The sequence below is a fragment of the Pituophis catenifer genome, unplaced genomic scaffold, assembly GCF_029215685.1.
Source record: "Pituophis catenifer annectens isolate HBS135680 unplaced genomic scaffold, rPitCat1.0.hap2 SCAF_3, whole genome shotgun sequence".
Classification (NCBI taxonomy): domain Eukaryota; kingdom Metazoa; phylum Chordata; class Lepidosauria; order Squamata; family Colubridae; genus Pituophis; species Pituophis catenifer.
The window spans coordinates 97,444,560-97,461,255 of NW_027256883.1; the positions used below are offsets into that span (position 1 = coordinate 97,444,560).

The 16,696-nt window shown below is 39.2% G+C and overlaps 1 protein-coding gene across 1 annotated transcript in view; it reads left to right on the forward strand.

Annotated features, from left to right (window-relative positions):
• The window catches only part of SLC4A9 (solute carrier family 4 member 9), a 59,179-nt gene that overhangs the window by 15,295 nt on the left and 27,188 nt on the right, over window positions 1-16,696 (forward strand). Inside the window, exons 7-14 of the mRNA XM_070939155.1 lie at window positions 3,802-3,956; window positions 5,323-5,439; window positions 5,662-5,836; window positions 6,046-6,179; window positions 8,711-8,982; window positions 10,729-10,784; window positions 12,565-12,759; window positions 14,994-15,107. Coding sequence (XP_070795256.1) covers window positions 3,802-3,956; window positions 5,323-5,439; window positions 5,662-5,836; window positions 6,046-6,179; window positions 8,711-8,982; window positions 10,729-10,784; window positions 12,565-12,759; window positions 14,994-15,107 — 1,218 coding nt within the window. The remainder of the gene's footprint in view (window positions 1-3,801; window positions 3,957-5,322; window positions 5,440-5,661; window positions 5,837-6,045; window positions 6,180-8,710; window positions 8,983-10,728; window positions 10,785-12,564; window positions 12,760-14,993; window positions 15,108-16,696) is intronic.

Genomic DNA, 16,696 nt, shown 5'->3' on the forward strand with positions numbered 1-16,696 from the left:
AACCCGTCCAATATTGAATCAAACCTCTAGTATGAGGATAAATATAGAAAAAAAGGAAGGTGCATTGGCATAGCTCCATAAGTTAGACATGGTATAAAATTTGGACAAATGAAGCATGGAATTGGAATTGATTTCTCAACACATATTTATATAATTGTAAATATAAAGGAACTCATATACTCAACCTGAATAAGAAATGAAGAACTTGTATTTAGATCAGAAGTCTAACTACCCAACAGTTATGTAAACAAATATCAAACATCAATTCAAGAATAGATAGTACTTTAATCTCACTTAACTTTTGTTTACATATTAACAAATACACAACTGAAATTACAATCAGTTATGTTTCACTACTGTTAGGTATTTATAATCCATTGCCTTCATTACCTTACAGTTTAAAATGGAGATTAAATGTTTTGTTTCTCAAGAAAACAATTACACAGAAGCAAAATTTTATTATATAAAACATCATGAAAAAATTATCAAAAAATATTTCAGAAGTGTGACTAGTAGTAAAATTTAAAATATCAAATAGCAGTTTTTTAAAAAATGGACACTGTTTGCAAACCTGATGAAGAATATTTACATATAAAATATTAAGAGTTTTTAGGATTGAAGATATTAAAAGTGAGACTTAGAGAAATGTAATCATTTTAAAATGTAGGTATTATGACTTTGGAAATCATTCTTCAATTTTTTTAATTTTTGTGATTAGAAAAATATAAATCTCATTCTACTAGTATAAAAATCAGGCCCCAATGAGCAAAGGAAAATATTCATATAATGCTTTTTATAGAATAATTTTCCAGTTATGGGTCTAGTATCATGTGATATTAAAATCACTGATTATTTTCATTTGTTATTCCAATGGCTAATGGCTCTGAGCATCTATAAATCAGGTTATAAACATAAAAGTATAAAATCAAAATCCGAACATATATCAACCTAAATAAATAGGAAGAACATCACTTCATGTCCAATAGCAAAGGAGCAACATTGCAATAACTTGAACCCAGCCTTCTTGGATGGGCACCTATTCCCAGGAAACGGCAGTCTTGCAGATATTTAGGATCTGAGCTATATAGGACTTTAACAATAACTACCAGCACCTTGAATTGCACCCAGAAGTCACCCTGCAACCCTTTGTACCTCTGGAAATAGCAAGGCCATAAGAGCATGTTATGTAAACCATTGCATTAGCTGCCATTTCCAATTGCTCTTCAAAGGTAGCCCTATTAGAATGTGCTGCAATAATCCAGGCAAAGCCAATTGCTTACACAATCTGCCTAACCAATATTATTTCATAGCTGCTCTGTACTGTTTCACCTGCTATTTTGCAAATTTGGACAACCCAGATTCTTTTTGCAATAACTTTGCAAAAGTTTGGTCTAGTGGTTAAGGCATAAGGCTAGAATGCCAGAGACTGTGAGTTCTACTCCTGCCTTTGCCATGAAAAGCAACTGGGTGACCTTGGCCCAGTCACTCTCTCTCAGCCAACTTACCTCACAGGGTGGTTGTTGTGAGGACAATAGGAGGAAGAAGGTATCTTCATTGCCTTGAGTTATTTGTAAAAATAATAAAAGTGAGATATAAAATTTTAAAAAACCTTAAATGGGTTAAAAACTTGATTGGCTATGTATAATCCTAATTTCCCATTACATATACAAAAAAAAAGTGCTACTTTTAGACTCAAATTTATCCTATAGTATAAAAATGTCATGTGAAGAAGGGTCAAAATTTTATAACCATCTTAATAATTTCCAGATATGACTTGCAGCTTTTACAATAAGGTAAACATTATTGTAGTAGAAGAACATACAATAAGGTAAAGGTTCCCCCACACATGCATGCTAGTTGTTTCTGGCTCTAGGGGCGGTGTTCATCTCCATTTCAAAGCCGAAGAGCCAGCACTGTCCGAAGACGTCTCCATGGTCATGTGCCGGCATGACTCAACGCCGAAGGCACATGGAGCGCTGTTACCTTCCCACCGAAGGTGGTCCCTATTTTTCTACTTGCATTTTTTACGTGCTTTCGAACTGCTAGGTTGGCAGAAGCTGGGACAAGTAACGGGAGCTCACCCTGTTACGCAACACTAGGGATTTCAACCACTGAACTGCCAACCTTCTGATTGACAAGCTCAGCATCTTAGCCACGGCATCCCTCAAAAATACAATAGACTGTAATAAAATATATTATATCATGTTATGAAAAGGAAATTTAATAATTTTCTAATTGGAGCTATAGTGCTATTTTTACTTAACCATCTGCATTCCATTAAAGCAATTAAAATAAATATGTATATCTACTGCTAAAAGTGAAAGACATGAAAGTAGCAAGTAAAAGTTTCCATTAACTGCAATTTAGGTAAAAATAATCTAGGAATCTTTCCCCATACACTCAGTGGCATTTAATTGTATTGATTTTCTTCTGGGATAAAAAAGATGAATTTATTGTCATAAGTTTCCTGTACATACAGTAACTATTCCCCTAACATTAAAAGAATTTAAACAATTAAAATTCCAATTATTTCAAATGTCATAGATGCCTTAAAACATATAGATAATACATCAGTCTTGCTTCCATTATTTGAATTTCAGTGAAACATAATACTGTATGTCATCTCCTTAAGATAGCAATTTGTATTTACCGTACTTTTCGGAGTATAAGACGCACTTCCCCCCCCCATAAAAAGTGGGTGGAAATGTCTGTGTATCTTATACAGCAAATGTTGCCAAAGCCCCGCCCACCCTTCAGCCCCCACCCTTCAGCCTCTGTCTCCCAGCAATTTACCTCCTTGCAGCAAAGAGCAAATAGTGTGGTCAGCTTCAGCACAGTCTGATTTAGCACCAGCAGCTAATTGGCGGTTGTTTGGCCTCCCAGAATACAGCCTATCAGCTGTTCCAGGCTGCGGGGATTGCTGCCGCCCATCGCCACCATCGCCGCCCATCACCGCTGTCACCTATCGCCGCCTCTGTGCATCCCATTTTTGGCCCGTTCCAAGTGGCAGGAATAGGTGGCGGTGGCGATCCCTACTGCCTAGAACGGGCCAAAAATGGGATGCAGGAAGGCCAAAAATAGGGTGCATGGAGGCGGCGATAGGTGACAATGGGAATGGGCGGTGGCGGTGCCAATGGGCGGTGGTGATCCTCGCAGCCTGGAATTCTGGGAGGCAAATCCAACCTCCAATCAGCTGCATGTACTAAATCAGGTTGTACTGAAACTGACCATGCTGTTTGCTGTTTGCTGCAAGGAAGCAAATTGGTGGGAGGCAGAGGCAGATTTTTTTTTCGTTTTCCTCCCAAAAGCTAAGTATGTCTTATACTTCGCAGCGTCTTATAGTCCGAAAAATACAGTAATTCTAGCTATTCAAAATGTCTTCATTTTCACGAGTTCTGTGAAAAAGCATTCAACCCCTTCTGGATTTTCTGGATTTTTTTGTACTTTTGCCACTGAATCTTATGAGATCTTTTTGTAGATCCTACTGAAAATTTGAATGAACAAATGCATCAACATTTGGTTCTTGTTTCTTTCATTGCTGAAAGAGGAAAAAGGAAGGATTAAATCAAATAAATGAATGAACAAATGAAGTTGTACCAGATTTGTTACTTTATTGCATAGTTTTATAAATTCTGTGGATTAAAACCTGGCAATCCTTTTTCCAAGTCTTTCTCTCAAGCTATGTAAGCTGAGCTGTGGTCTGCTTTGCTAAACCAAGGAAGCCATTTCACAAAGCTGTTTCCTCTTACCGTGCTATTCCTGCTAAAAGGAATACCTAGAACTAATGATATTGCCTTCTAGCTTTTTCAGAGAATTGCTTGGAAAGCAAAAGATACTGAAGACCTCATTGCAGGAATTGATGAGTTTCTGGATGAGCTGACTGTCTTACCACCAGGCAAATGGGATCCAACCATTCGAATTTGTCCCCCAAAAAGTTTGCCCTCACCACATAAAAGGTATCTTACTGAAAAGAGATGCAGATCGCATTTGACAAAACTAAGGAAATCTAATTAAAATTTAGGTGGAAAGTTGTACTATTACATGCTTTATCTGGATATAAATCTATATATTCCCCTTTCTGGACCGGGACGCCTTGCGCATAGTCACTCACGCCCTTGTTACCTCCCGGCTGGACTACTGTAATGGTCTCTACATGGGGCTCCCCTTGAAGAGCACTTGGAGGCTCCAACTGGTCCAGAATGTGGCCGCGCGGGTAATTATGGGTGCAACTTGTTGCGTCCATGTAACACCTCTCCTGCGCGAGCTGCACTGGCTCCCAGTGGTCTTCCGGGTGCGATTTAAAGTGCTGGTTACCACCTTTAAAGTGCTCCATGGCTCAGGACCTGGGTACCTACGAGACCGCCTTCTGCCACTGATAGCCTCCCACCGACCAGTTTGCTCCCACAGAGAGGGACTCCTCCGGGTGCCGTCGGCTAGGCAATGTCGGCTGGTGACACCCAGGGGGAGAGCCTTCTCTGTGGGGGCATCTGCCCTTTGGAATGAACTGCCCCCGGACTTACGCAAGTTCTCTGACCTCCGAGTTTTCTGCTGTGCTCTTAAGACCCTGTTCTTCCGACAGGCGGGGCTAGCTTCATAATTGAGTTTTAAATTCGGAATTCATAAATTTTTGGGTTTTTTAGCTAATTGGCCTTGAATGTAATACTTTTAATAATTTTTAAATTTAAATTGTGATATTTGTATTGTTTTTTTACCTGGCTGTACACTGCCCCGAGTCCTCCGGGAGAGGGGCAGTATAGAAATAAAATTATCCTATCCTAATTATCCTATAAGCATCTATACTTATGTGTTGCTGAGATGCTCCATTTTCCCAGCTCTGTACCTGTTGCAGAAAAAAGTGCTGTTCCTCCACTTATCAATCTGCAATCCTAGCTGGCTGAAGTTATGAAAATGTCAGTTTCCGTTTATATCCAGAGAATATATTTGTGTCACTCATGATATGCAACTTACTTAACCATATGAGAAATCTGTTTTCTCATGCAGTTCGATTATTTCTTAGAAACAAGATCATATGAAGAAGCATGTGGCTCTGCTGTTTTACTTTGATACACTATGATAAGACGATAATAAAATTCCCTACAGTGCTACTTCAGAATATATATGAATCCCACATTGGCTTTCTCTGATATTGTGTTTTGATACGTTGCATAGATAGTGAGTTGCATTGGAAGTAACAGAAATAGCTCGAGTTTGGTTGTAAGAACCAGAATATGATATTTAGCTCAGAATCAGTCACCATCATTATAATATGGCTTGTGTGTACACAAAATATTATATACTATACTATCCCTGTTACATCCTCAGGATCTCCATGCGCATCCGTGACTGGAGTCCTCATGCTAATGGAAACAAATCTGCTGTGGATGACCGACAGGCTCATGGGCACCAGTACATAAGTGAAGAGCTGGAGAAGACTGGAAGGTAAAACTCACAGAGGTTTGGCTGGGGAAATTAAAGCATGGAGGTCTCTCTCTTCATTGTATAGCTGCAGGGGAGAATCATACTGTCCTGAAAAGAAAGTCAAGTTGAATTCTCTTCTATCCTTTCCCAAGGGTACAAGTTTAGAAAGAAATATAAGTTATCCAAAGTACACATATACAGTATAGCCATTTTAAAAAAAAATTAAAATTCCTTTTCTTGCAGGCTATTTGGAGGGTTATTAAAGGATATCCAGCGAAAAGCTCCTTGGTATGGTAGTGACTTCTCTGATGGCCTCAGCATCCAGTGTCTCTCAGCCATCCTTTATATCTACCTGGCTACAGTCACCAATGCAATCACCTTTGGAGGAATGCTTGGAGATGCTACAAATAACATGCAGGTCTGTACAAAAAGCTGGTAGCCTACAATCCTTCCATTACTTTTCCTCACCGCATCAGTCTACATTTATTTAGTTTTATATACATTCCTACCAATGTTACATATTGTTATGTAGTTATGCCATTTGGCTGACTTGTATCCATCATTTGAGAGCTGGTATGCTGCTAATGTTCAACCAAGCAAAGCCATGTGCTTCCTCATATGATCTAGGGTGTCCTGGAAAGCTTCCTGGGTACTGCCTTCGCTGGTGCATTTTTCTGCCTATTTGCTGGGCAGCCTCTCACCATCCTGAGTAGCACTGGGCCTGTCCTTGTCTTTGAGCGTCTTCTGTTCTCCTTCAGCAAGTAAGTAGCACTTCATATTGGTATGCATGTTGGGAGCAAGCCTTCATGAATTCTCTTTCCTTGAGCCTTATCAAGGTGACTCAGGATCATATAAGATTTGCAATGCCTGTGCCTGTTGTCTAGCCAATACTCATGCTTGCAGTTTGGATCTGTCATTCTGTCTTACCACCTCTGACTTGAACACTGCTACTTGTTGGTAATTTAGAACAAAACATAATTGCAGTAAAGTCAAAATGGATTTAATATCTCACACAACTTTTTAGTGATTTGATATACCATATTTTTCGGAGTATAAGATGCACGGAGTATAAGACGCACCGGAGTATAAGACGCACCTCCCTTTTTTGGTTGTTTTTTTTTAAAGTTTTTTTTTTTTTTTTTAGACAAACACACATACAAACATACAATGTATTTTCTTTGAACAGAGTATTTGGCTGGTTCACAAATTTAAACAGTGTTTAGTCATTTCAGTTAAATTTACAATTTCTATATTTCCTTTTTGCCATATTTATTTCTCATCTATTTTTTTAAAAGCCAATATTACCCTTCATCCTCATCTCTAATCTTAGTCAAATTCAATTTTTCCCTTCTATTCTATATTATACCCCTTCCCATTGTCTTCTATTTTTATATCCTTCCTCACATTGGTTAATTATGTAATATTACAGTTGTTTAATACAAATTCAACATTTTAACATAAATCAATTAGTTATATAGTATTTTTTGTACATTAATCAATATGAACATGAATATGCCAATTATTTCCATGCAATCCAATTTCTTACAAATCAATTAATTATATTTACCAATAATAATAAACCAAATAATTTCCCCTCTTATGTTACTCATTTTCACATTTTAAACTCTCCCAATAACCCACATAGTTTTGCCCATATAATTCTCCAAATCACAACTTAAGCATTTCTACTTTCATCACAATATATAATTAAAAATATTTCAATCATTACAATTTCCCTAATTAAATTTAAAAATGTTTTAGCTGTTATCCAAGCTACAATTTAATCCTTTTTTACTTTCACCACCGTATACCATTAAAGGTATTTCAATTGTTACAGTTTATACTTATTCATATTTCTAAAAAAAATAAAAGAAGATCTCTTTCATTTCTTTTTCTTTTTCTCCCTTCCCATTTTTATTTTTGCCTTTTTCATTCTCCTTTGTTTCTTTTGTGTTTAAAATCTTGAACTCTCCTCTTTTGCCCTAAATTTCCCAGTTTGCACCTACCTTTTTTGGTGAGGAAAAAGAAGAAAAAGAAATCTCCCTGTGTCTCTGCCTAATTTTGCCTCGCTGCAGCAAACAGCAAACAGCCTGCTTTACTTTCAGTTTCGTTTTCAGCATAGCTTGATTAGTACAAGGAAAAGAAAATCTGCTCCAGCAATTTAGCTCTTTGCAGCAAGCAGCAGAACCCTGCGCAAAACAGCTGAGAGCAAATCAGCTGAGAGTCGGGAGATGATCTAATCAACTTGTGCTAATTAGTCTATCCTGAAGCTGAAAGGAGCTGTTTTTTCTTGCTGTTTGGTTGCAAGGAGGTAATTGCTGCAAGGCACAGGCCAAAGGGTGGAGGCCAGTGGGTGGACAGAGCTACATTCGGTATATAAGACAGCACCTAAATTTTCACCCCCTTTTTGGGGGTACAAAGGTGCATCTTATACTCCGAAAAATACGATACATCCAGATCAACTTGCTTTGATAAATCTTACTAAGGTATGTCAAACCAGGCTATTCTGCAAGAGTGTTAAGTGGAACATTTATAAGGCTGGTTTAGCCAATCAGCTTGCAGCAAGAAAATCACCAAGCTTCTCTTTCCAACATGATCGTGCAAATTAATTCTGAACTGGTCAAGTGCAAGGAGGATACCAAATATGACAGCAAAGCCTTGCTCATCCTTAAAGTTCATTCTTCCCTTAAATAGAATCTTCCTATTATAATAAGCTATATAGTTAAACCATCCAGCAAGACCAAGAATGCACTAGTTGGGTGTAATAAGAGTTGCATTCAAGCACTTCGGAAAGTTAAGTTTGTAGGAAAGGGTGCTCTTGTACAAACATTGTCAATATATCCTGATAGTGTGTTCTGAATATTCAATGTATTCTGATAATGTAACTAAGAAGAAGCAGTGACTCCTGAGCTCCAACACTGAAGAAAGGGCATGTTCTTCCCTAATGGAGGCATTCCACTGCCCTCAATTTATTCGTTGAAATCATTTGATGGTTGCTATAAAAATTGATACTGGCACTTCATTTCACCCTTTTTTGGTAACTTCCCAAATAGGCGAGTCAATCTGCAAGGCAATAAAAGCCAGTTACCAATGGGAATTCATTATTGGTGATTGAATCTGGTCTCTTAATAGGCAAAAGAGAGCCACTCTAAGGGAAATTCTTCAGTTTAACCTGAGATTTGGGGGTAGTCCTGCTAGAAATGGATTAATTGTCTGGCTAAGAGCTCAGGCTTCATTTTAGAAAACTAACCTGCTTAGAAATCTGACTGTTTTGGCTCTTCCCTCCTCTCAGAGACCACAGCCTGGATTATTTAGAATTCCGCCTCTGGATTGGCTTGTGGGTGGCCTTCTTTGGCCTTATCCTGGTGGCTACTGAAGCTAGTTACTTGGTGCAGTATTTCACACGCTTCACTGAGGAAGGCTTCTGTGCCCTCATCAGTTTCATTTTCATCTATGATGCTGTGAAGAAGATGCTGTCCCTGGTGGAACATTACCCTGTCAATTGGGAGTATAAAATCAATGATATCACCTTGTATAGCTGTACCTGCCGTCTGACTGAGACAGGTAATATGAGCAACCAGTGATGTTATGGTGGGAGGATGGGCTAGTGATAGTGATCTTTAGATGGCAAGTCATCAAGAATTCTTAACAAATACATGGAAAAGTAACTGTTAACATATTTATAAATTATAATATACAGGTAGTCCTTGATTTACACAGTTCATTTAGTGACTGTTTGAAGTTACAACGGCACTGAAAATGGTGACTTATGATCATTGCAGCATCCCCACGGTCACATGATCAAAATTCAGACACTTGGCAACTGACTCATATTTATGATGGTTGCAGTGTCCCGGGGTCATGTGATCACCTTTTTGTGATCTTCTGACAAGCAAAGTCATCTAATGGGGAAGCCAGATTCACTTAACAACCATGTTACTAACTTAAAAACTGAAGCAATTGACTTAACAACTGTGACAAGAAAAGTGGTAAAATGGGGCAAAATTCACTTAATAACTGCCTCACTTAGCAACATAAATTTTGGGCTCAATTCTGGTCATAAGTCAAAGATTATCTATAACACACACACACACACACACATATACATCATAACTTCAAGACAATTAGCAACATAAAATAAAAAGTATAAAACAACTGTAAAAAAATGAAATCTATTTCAAGTACAAACTAAACTGAATTTAAAGATTCACCAGTGGTGAAATTCAGCCAGTTATATCCAGCTCAGGCAAACCGGTAGCACTGGCAGCGGGAGGTTCCACCCACCCGCCCGGACATCATCACGTCCCGTTTTTGATCCTCTACGCATGTGCAGAGGTGTTGCACACGAGTGTAGCAAGGACACACACCTGAGCACTCACATTTGCGAACCAGTAGCATGGTAAGTAAATTTCACCCCTGGATTCCACCAGTGCTTGGGGCAACGTAGCGTGACCATGCATTACAAATCTTAATAAGTAAGAAAATATTTACAAGTAGGTATTAAAAATGCAACATGGGTATTTGTCAAATATAGCTGAGATATCAACCCATCCCATCCCCAAATCTTGATGCAATCAGTAATACCTTGTTTCAGATAGTCACCAACATACTTCTGGGTTGATCTTCAGTGGTTTATTTTTATGTTTTCTCTGTCTTGCACTTGTCCCTGTTAGTAGATCAAGGCAGCCTAAACCAGTCCCCCAGCTGACACATGCCAACTGGAAGTGCTAAAAGGGTTCTCCCATACCTCAAAGAAAAGCTCTGATTGGCCTAAGCAGCCTAATTGGACTTGAAATCATCCACACAGAAAAGCAGGTACCTGCACAGTTTGATCCACTTCTATTCAAGTATGTTAGTCTCCTGCATTTAGATAGTCCCTAGCTTTATAAGCAAAGGTTCCTCTGTTTTACATCTTTCAGTCATTTTCTTTTTGGAAATCCAGTATTTCCTTAATGTTCTGAGTAGAGGCTGGAGAATATAGTTTGTGGATATAGCTAGATTGCAGTACCAGTCCCCTCTTCTATGATATGCTACTTTTCTGGTTTGTCTTGCATTGTTCTTTTTAAATATCTTTAAATAACAATGTCCACCTAACAGCTGGCCATGCTGCAAACCAGTTTTTAGAGTTATGGCAAGAAACAATATGCATCTTTATTATGTTACCAACCTGTTTTTGAACTCATATTTAAGATGCCACAAAACAGACATCCAAAAATTCTGCCAAGTTCTTGCTTTTTCTTACCCTCTCCGGTCCTTGCATTGCACAAATCAGAATGAACTGCTGATATCTTGGATGATTGTTTCTTGCAGACAACTCCTCTGTCCTGAACCAGACTCTGTTCCCTAATCTCAGGAGTTTTGAACAGGTAACAAATAAAATTATTTTCATTAATTAAAATGACTGGACAGGGGAAACCTTTACTTTTATTTTTAATACTGCATATAGGAATGAAAGATGAAGCAAAACCATATATTGTATATATTGCAAAAGGCCAGGCAACCACTAGATGGAAACAAAGGAATACAGTATACAAGACTTGGCTACTACCCTAGAAAAGAATGGAAACTGAGATATAGGAAGGGCATAGCATGTTGTGATTAGCATATTTTGTGCAGATGAGATTCTGTATCTCTTGGAGTACTGCAGTCTTTTTGCATGATAACTGGGATGTGTTGCCCTTTTGGTTGTTGTTGTTTTGCTGCTGAGGATTTCTCCACCATTACTGCTGCTGATTCTGTATCATTTGAGAAAGTCACAGCCACATACATATCAGAAGACTATATGTACCAGTAGTGTTAGAAGCCAAAGAGCACACAGATATTTTTTTAAAACAGTAGGTTGTTAAAAGTGAAATTCCAGATGATCAGTGAGGACAGGTTCTCATCCTATGCTGAGACTATCATGCAGAAGCTGAGAAAGACAGACTCGGGGTTAACCTGCAGCTGCAGCCTGATTAGCTCTCTTTTTTCTAAGCTCTACTTCCTGCACTGAAGAAGTAGAGCATGTGTTCTTGTGGCTCCTCGACCTTTTTGTGCTTTCCACCCAGTTTACCCAGGAGTGAGAGAATCTGGGAATTAGACTGTACCTGGCACTGAATTCCTCTTGAAGAAAGCTATAGGGAAGGGAGGACATGTAGGCTGCTGCCCCATTTCTTCCTTGGGCTCATCTTCTGATGGTTATATTAGGCTTATCTATTGGCAGATTCAGAAAATGTTCCTAGTGGTTTGTATGTGAAACACATATACACGTGATAAACCCCTAAAAACAGTCTTAAAAATTGGCCATACAGGTCTTTGATCATTTATTTAGTCATTCATTTATTCATTATTCATTTGGAAACTATTCAAAGTTACAACAGCACTGAAAAAAGTGACTTATGACTGGTTTTCACACTTACAACTTTGCAGCACCTCTCTAGCCACATGATCAAAATTCGAATGCTTGGCATGTATTTATGATTATTGCAGTGTCCTGGGATCATTGCAACCTTTCGACAAGCAAAATTAATGGGGAAACCACATTCACTTAACAACTTTGTTACTAATTTAATAACTGCAGTGATTCATTTAACAACTATGGCAAGAAAAGTCATACAGGGGGCAAAACTCAACAACTGTTTTGCTTAGAACCAGAAATGTTGGGCTCAGTTGTGGTCATAAATCAAGGATTACCTATAATGTAATATTGTATATTATGTAGGTTAGGCAGGCATGCACTTTGTTTGTTTGTTTGTTTACTTGCTTAATCTAAACATGGGGAACATTTTTTAAAAATGAGGCTAGATTAAAAACAGAGAAAGCAATAATCCAATACAGAATTCAAATGCCTTAAAAATGTAAATCAGTTATGACACAGGACAAAATACCAGCCATATTCCCACAGCAAATGAAGATGGCAGCATATTAACCTGTGCTTGATCAATGATCCCTCTTCCACTTTAGCTAATAATATAATTTTCTCTCATATTCAGCTGCAACTTGACCCAGTCTGGAGTCTTGCAGACTGGTTGGATTACAGTTTCCTGAGTTCCCAGCTTGTTTAGGCCACTGGAAAAAGTCTAAATATTTTCTTAAGAGTGGCGGTGTATACTCATTACCTGGACAAACAGGGATCTTCCTCTGAGGCCAATCCTTTCTTTTTCACAGCAATCAGATGTGGAACCTGGGAACTGGTCCCTCCTGACCAAGGATCAGTGTATGCAACTAGGGGGCCATCTAGTGGGCAACAGTTGCAACTACATGCCTGACATCACTTTCATGTCCTTCATTCTCTTTCTGGGAACAGTGTTCTGTGCTATGGTCCTGAAAAAATTTAAATCAAGTCGCTATTTTCCCACTGGTGTAAGTAGCTATCTATCCTATTCTATCCATTACATGTTGATTGAATTTATGAAATAAATCAATATTTCCTTCTTGTGAGTAAGCTTGTATACGTACTCTGTCTTCCTGTAATGGCTACCCTGCAACATGTTCAAGTAGTACCCGAATTATCCTACAATATGATGGGAGCTACAGTTAAACGTAATGGAAAATACCAGGACAGTGATGGCCTACCTGCATAGTAAAAAAGTAGAAACTTGCAGGAAATAGGGACGAGGTAGAGAATGGACACAGAGGAAAAGATCATGGGTATGCCTCCTTCTTCCTCATTCACATTCCCTCTGTCTTTATTTCTCAGAGCTCCCTTCCCATCTCATCAGTTTGATTTTCCATTCTTACCTATCTTGATTCTCTCTTTGGGTAGAAAGAGAGTAAAGAACGGTAAAGAAAAAATGTATGTTCTGTACTAACCTATGGATTGAAAAGTTTATGTGATGAATAGCTGCTGATTGATGAGAAGTGTGTTCGATTGCTTATTGTGAGTGATTGTGATTGCCTCCTGCTGGGCAAGCAGGGGTTTCTTCAGGGACTATAGAAGATACATAAGGCAAACAATTCCCAGGAGCAAGCTCATTAAAATGGCAGATGGTGGGCTGGCAGGTATTTGGGAGTACAGATTGGATTTTAGCAGGGGTGAAATTCAGCCAGTTCTATCCGGCTTGGGTGAACCGGTAGTGGTGGCTGTGGGAGGCTCCGCCCACCCACGCGGATGTCATGACATTGCTTTTTTGTGACATTTTAAGTCTCTGTGCATGTGCAGAAGGCTTTGTGCATGCATGGATGATGGTGTGAGCAAAGCGAGCCCGCATAGTGCGCACACATTTGCGAACAGCTAGGGAACGTAAGTGAATTTCACTCCTGGATCTTAGTTAATGTTATTTCCAGGAGCATGTAGATTTAAAATGGATTCAGAGTTCTGTTTTTAAACTTTAATACAAATAAGAATCTCAGACTCAAAACCAACTTTATCATCATCTTCTTCTATCATGCATCTATTCATCACTCATTGAAAAGCATACAAGAGAAACAAAATAGTAGTAATCACAACAGCTAAGCATCAGACGTGACATGCACGCCATCACCCAGGATTGTTGTTTTAGCTCCCGAAAGCCTTTGCAAATTTCTTCTGAAGCCATTCAGTCTTTGCCACATGCAGTATATATTCACTTCATGATTTGTAGAAATGAAGAAATATGTCCCACATTAGGGCTTTTTAGTATAAAATATTTTAGTCCTGCATAATTTTTGAAACTCTAGTAATTACTTGAGATGAACTCTAAATTGTTATATTTGTTTTGTGAATTTTATGCCTTTTTTTTTTTAAATGAAAATTTGCAAATTTGCAAATGACTCCAAGCGATGGCAAATAGCCAACATCTTAGAAGATAGGCTCAAGTTCCAGAAGGATTTGACAAACACTAGACTCTGTGCAACAAAATGCAGTTCAGTGGTGAGAAAAGTAAAGTCTTATGCTTAGGAAAGAAAAGCCAAATGCACAGATATAGGATAGGTAGTACCTGGCTCAACAGGAGTAACTATGACAGGGGTCTAGATGTTCTAGTGGATAATCAGTATGAGCCAGCAGTGGGCTGCAGCTGCCAATAAAACAACAATGCAGTACTAGACTTCAGCAACAGAGTATCAAGTTCACATGAAGAACCAGTACCGCTTTACACCGCACTGGTAAGATCACACTTGGAATACTGTGTCCAGTTGTGGTCACTATGATACAAAAAAGATGTGGAGACTTTAGAAAGAGTGCGGAGAAGAGCAACAAAGATGATAAAGGGTCTGAAGGTTAGAGCATATACTAAAGGGTTATGGGAACTATATATGTCTAATTTAACAACAACAAAAAAGGACTACGGTGATTTGATAGCAGTTTTCTAATATTTCAAGGGCTGTCACAGAGAAGAGGGGATCAGCCTATTTTCCAAAGCACCTGAAGGTAGGAAAAGAAGTAATGGATGGAAACTTATCAAGGACTTATCAACCCAGAATTAAGGAGAAATTTCCTGTCAGTGACAAGAACAGTGACTTACCTCCAGAAATTGTGGGTGCTCCATCACTGGAGCTTTTTTAAGAGATTGGACATCCATTTATCCAGATTGGTATAAGGGGTTGAACTAGATGATATCCAAGGTCCCTTCCAACTGTGTTGTTCTATTCTGTTATTCTGTTATTTCACTTCTTAGGTAAGGAAGCTAGTGGGCGATTTCTCCATTATTCTGGCAATTCTCATCTTCTGTGGAATTGATGCTGCTCTTGGATTAGAGACACCAAAGCTTCTTGTGCCAAACACATTCCAGGTAAGATTAGTTCATATCAATGAGACAAAAGAGCTCTTAGCTCAGCCTTAGAATAGCCTCCTTCAAGCTAATCTCAACTCCTGATGACTTCATACCTTTAGTCACTTCCAGTTACTGCAGATTTCTAGGCAACATTACAGAAATTGTTTATATTGTCTACTTTTGTCAGGCATTTATTGATGTTCCAATTTAACGTACAACTCAGAGTATTTCAGGTACATGCTTCTATGGAATGTTAGAAAAGTAAGCAGATGGTATTCTGCTGTGATTATATAAAATGTAAACAATCTGCCTCCATGTTCCATACTTGTTCAGTTGTCCATACAGACCAGTTGGTAATGCAGCTATTTCTTGTGTAATCCTTAACAAAACAACTCTGTATGAATATTTTATTGGTAGAAAAAGGCACTTCAATTTAAGTAAGTGTAAAGTAACCCACTCTTGTTAACAAATCCATTACTAGAGTCTAAAATAAATAACCATGAAAGAGAAGTTCAGATAAGTTCATAGTCTTTACTGACTATATAACAGCTGTAAAAAGGTTAATTTCTCATTGCTTACCCATATGTCAAAATGATTTATAAACAAGTTAAAAAGTACTTAGTACCAATCCTTGAAGTTTATTTATTTATTTATTTATTTATTTATTTATTTATTTATTTATTTATTTATTTATTTTATCAAATTTATATGCCGCCCTTCTCCCGTAGGACTTGGGGCGGCTCACAGAATAGAAACAACATAACAATAAAATAGTGCTAAAATAAGCCAATTTAAAATCCCCAGACAATTAAAACCTCGCGGCAGATCAGGGAATTTGCTGAAAAAGTCATGTCTTCAGGTCGGCCCGGAAAGTGCGGAGGTTGGGGGCCGTCTGGAGCCCGGTGGGTAACCCATTCCAGAGGGTCGGTGCGACCACAGAGAACGCCCTCATCCTGGGGGCTGCCAGCCAACATTGTCTGGCCAACGGCACCCAGAGGAGGGCAGTTCTATGTGAGTGCACTGGGCGGTGGGAGGCCGGTAGGAGGTGGTCTTGCAAGTACCCCGGGCCCATGCCATGAAGGGCTTTATAGGTAAGTACCAGCACCTTGAAGTGGATCCGAAGGGCCACTGGCAGCCAGTGCAGCTCACGCAGGAAAGGTGTTACATGGGAGTAACGGGAAGCTCCCGTAACAACCGCACAGCCACATTCTGGACTAGCTGGAGCCTCGGGTGCACCCCAAGGGGCAGCCCCATGTAGAGGGCATTGCAGTAATCCAACCGAGAAATAATGAGAGCATGAGTGACTGTACGGAGGGCATCCCTGTCTAGGAAAGGGCGCAACTGGCGCACCAGGCGAACCTGTGCAAAAGCCCCCCTTGTCACGGCCGTCAGATGATCCACCAAGGACAGCCGTGAATCAAGGAGGACACCAAGATTACGAACCCTTTCAGAGGGAGTAAGCAACTCCCCCCCCCCATCCAAAGTGATGGGGATACTAGATCATGAGATGCCGGTATCCACAGCCACTCAGTCTTGGAGGGGTTGAGTCTGAGCCTGTTCCTGCCCATCCAGACTCGTACCGCCTCCAGGCACTTAGACATTACGGA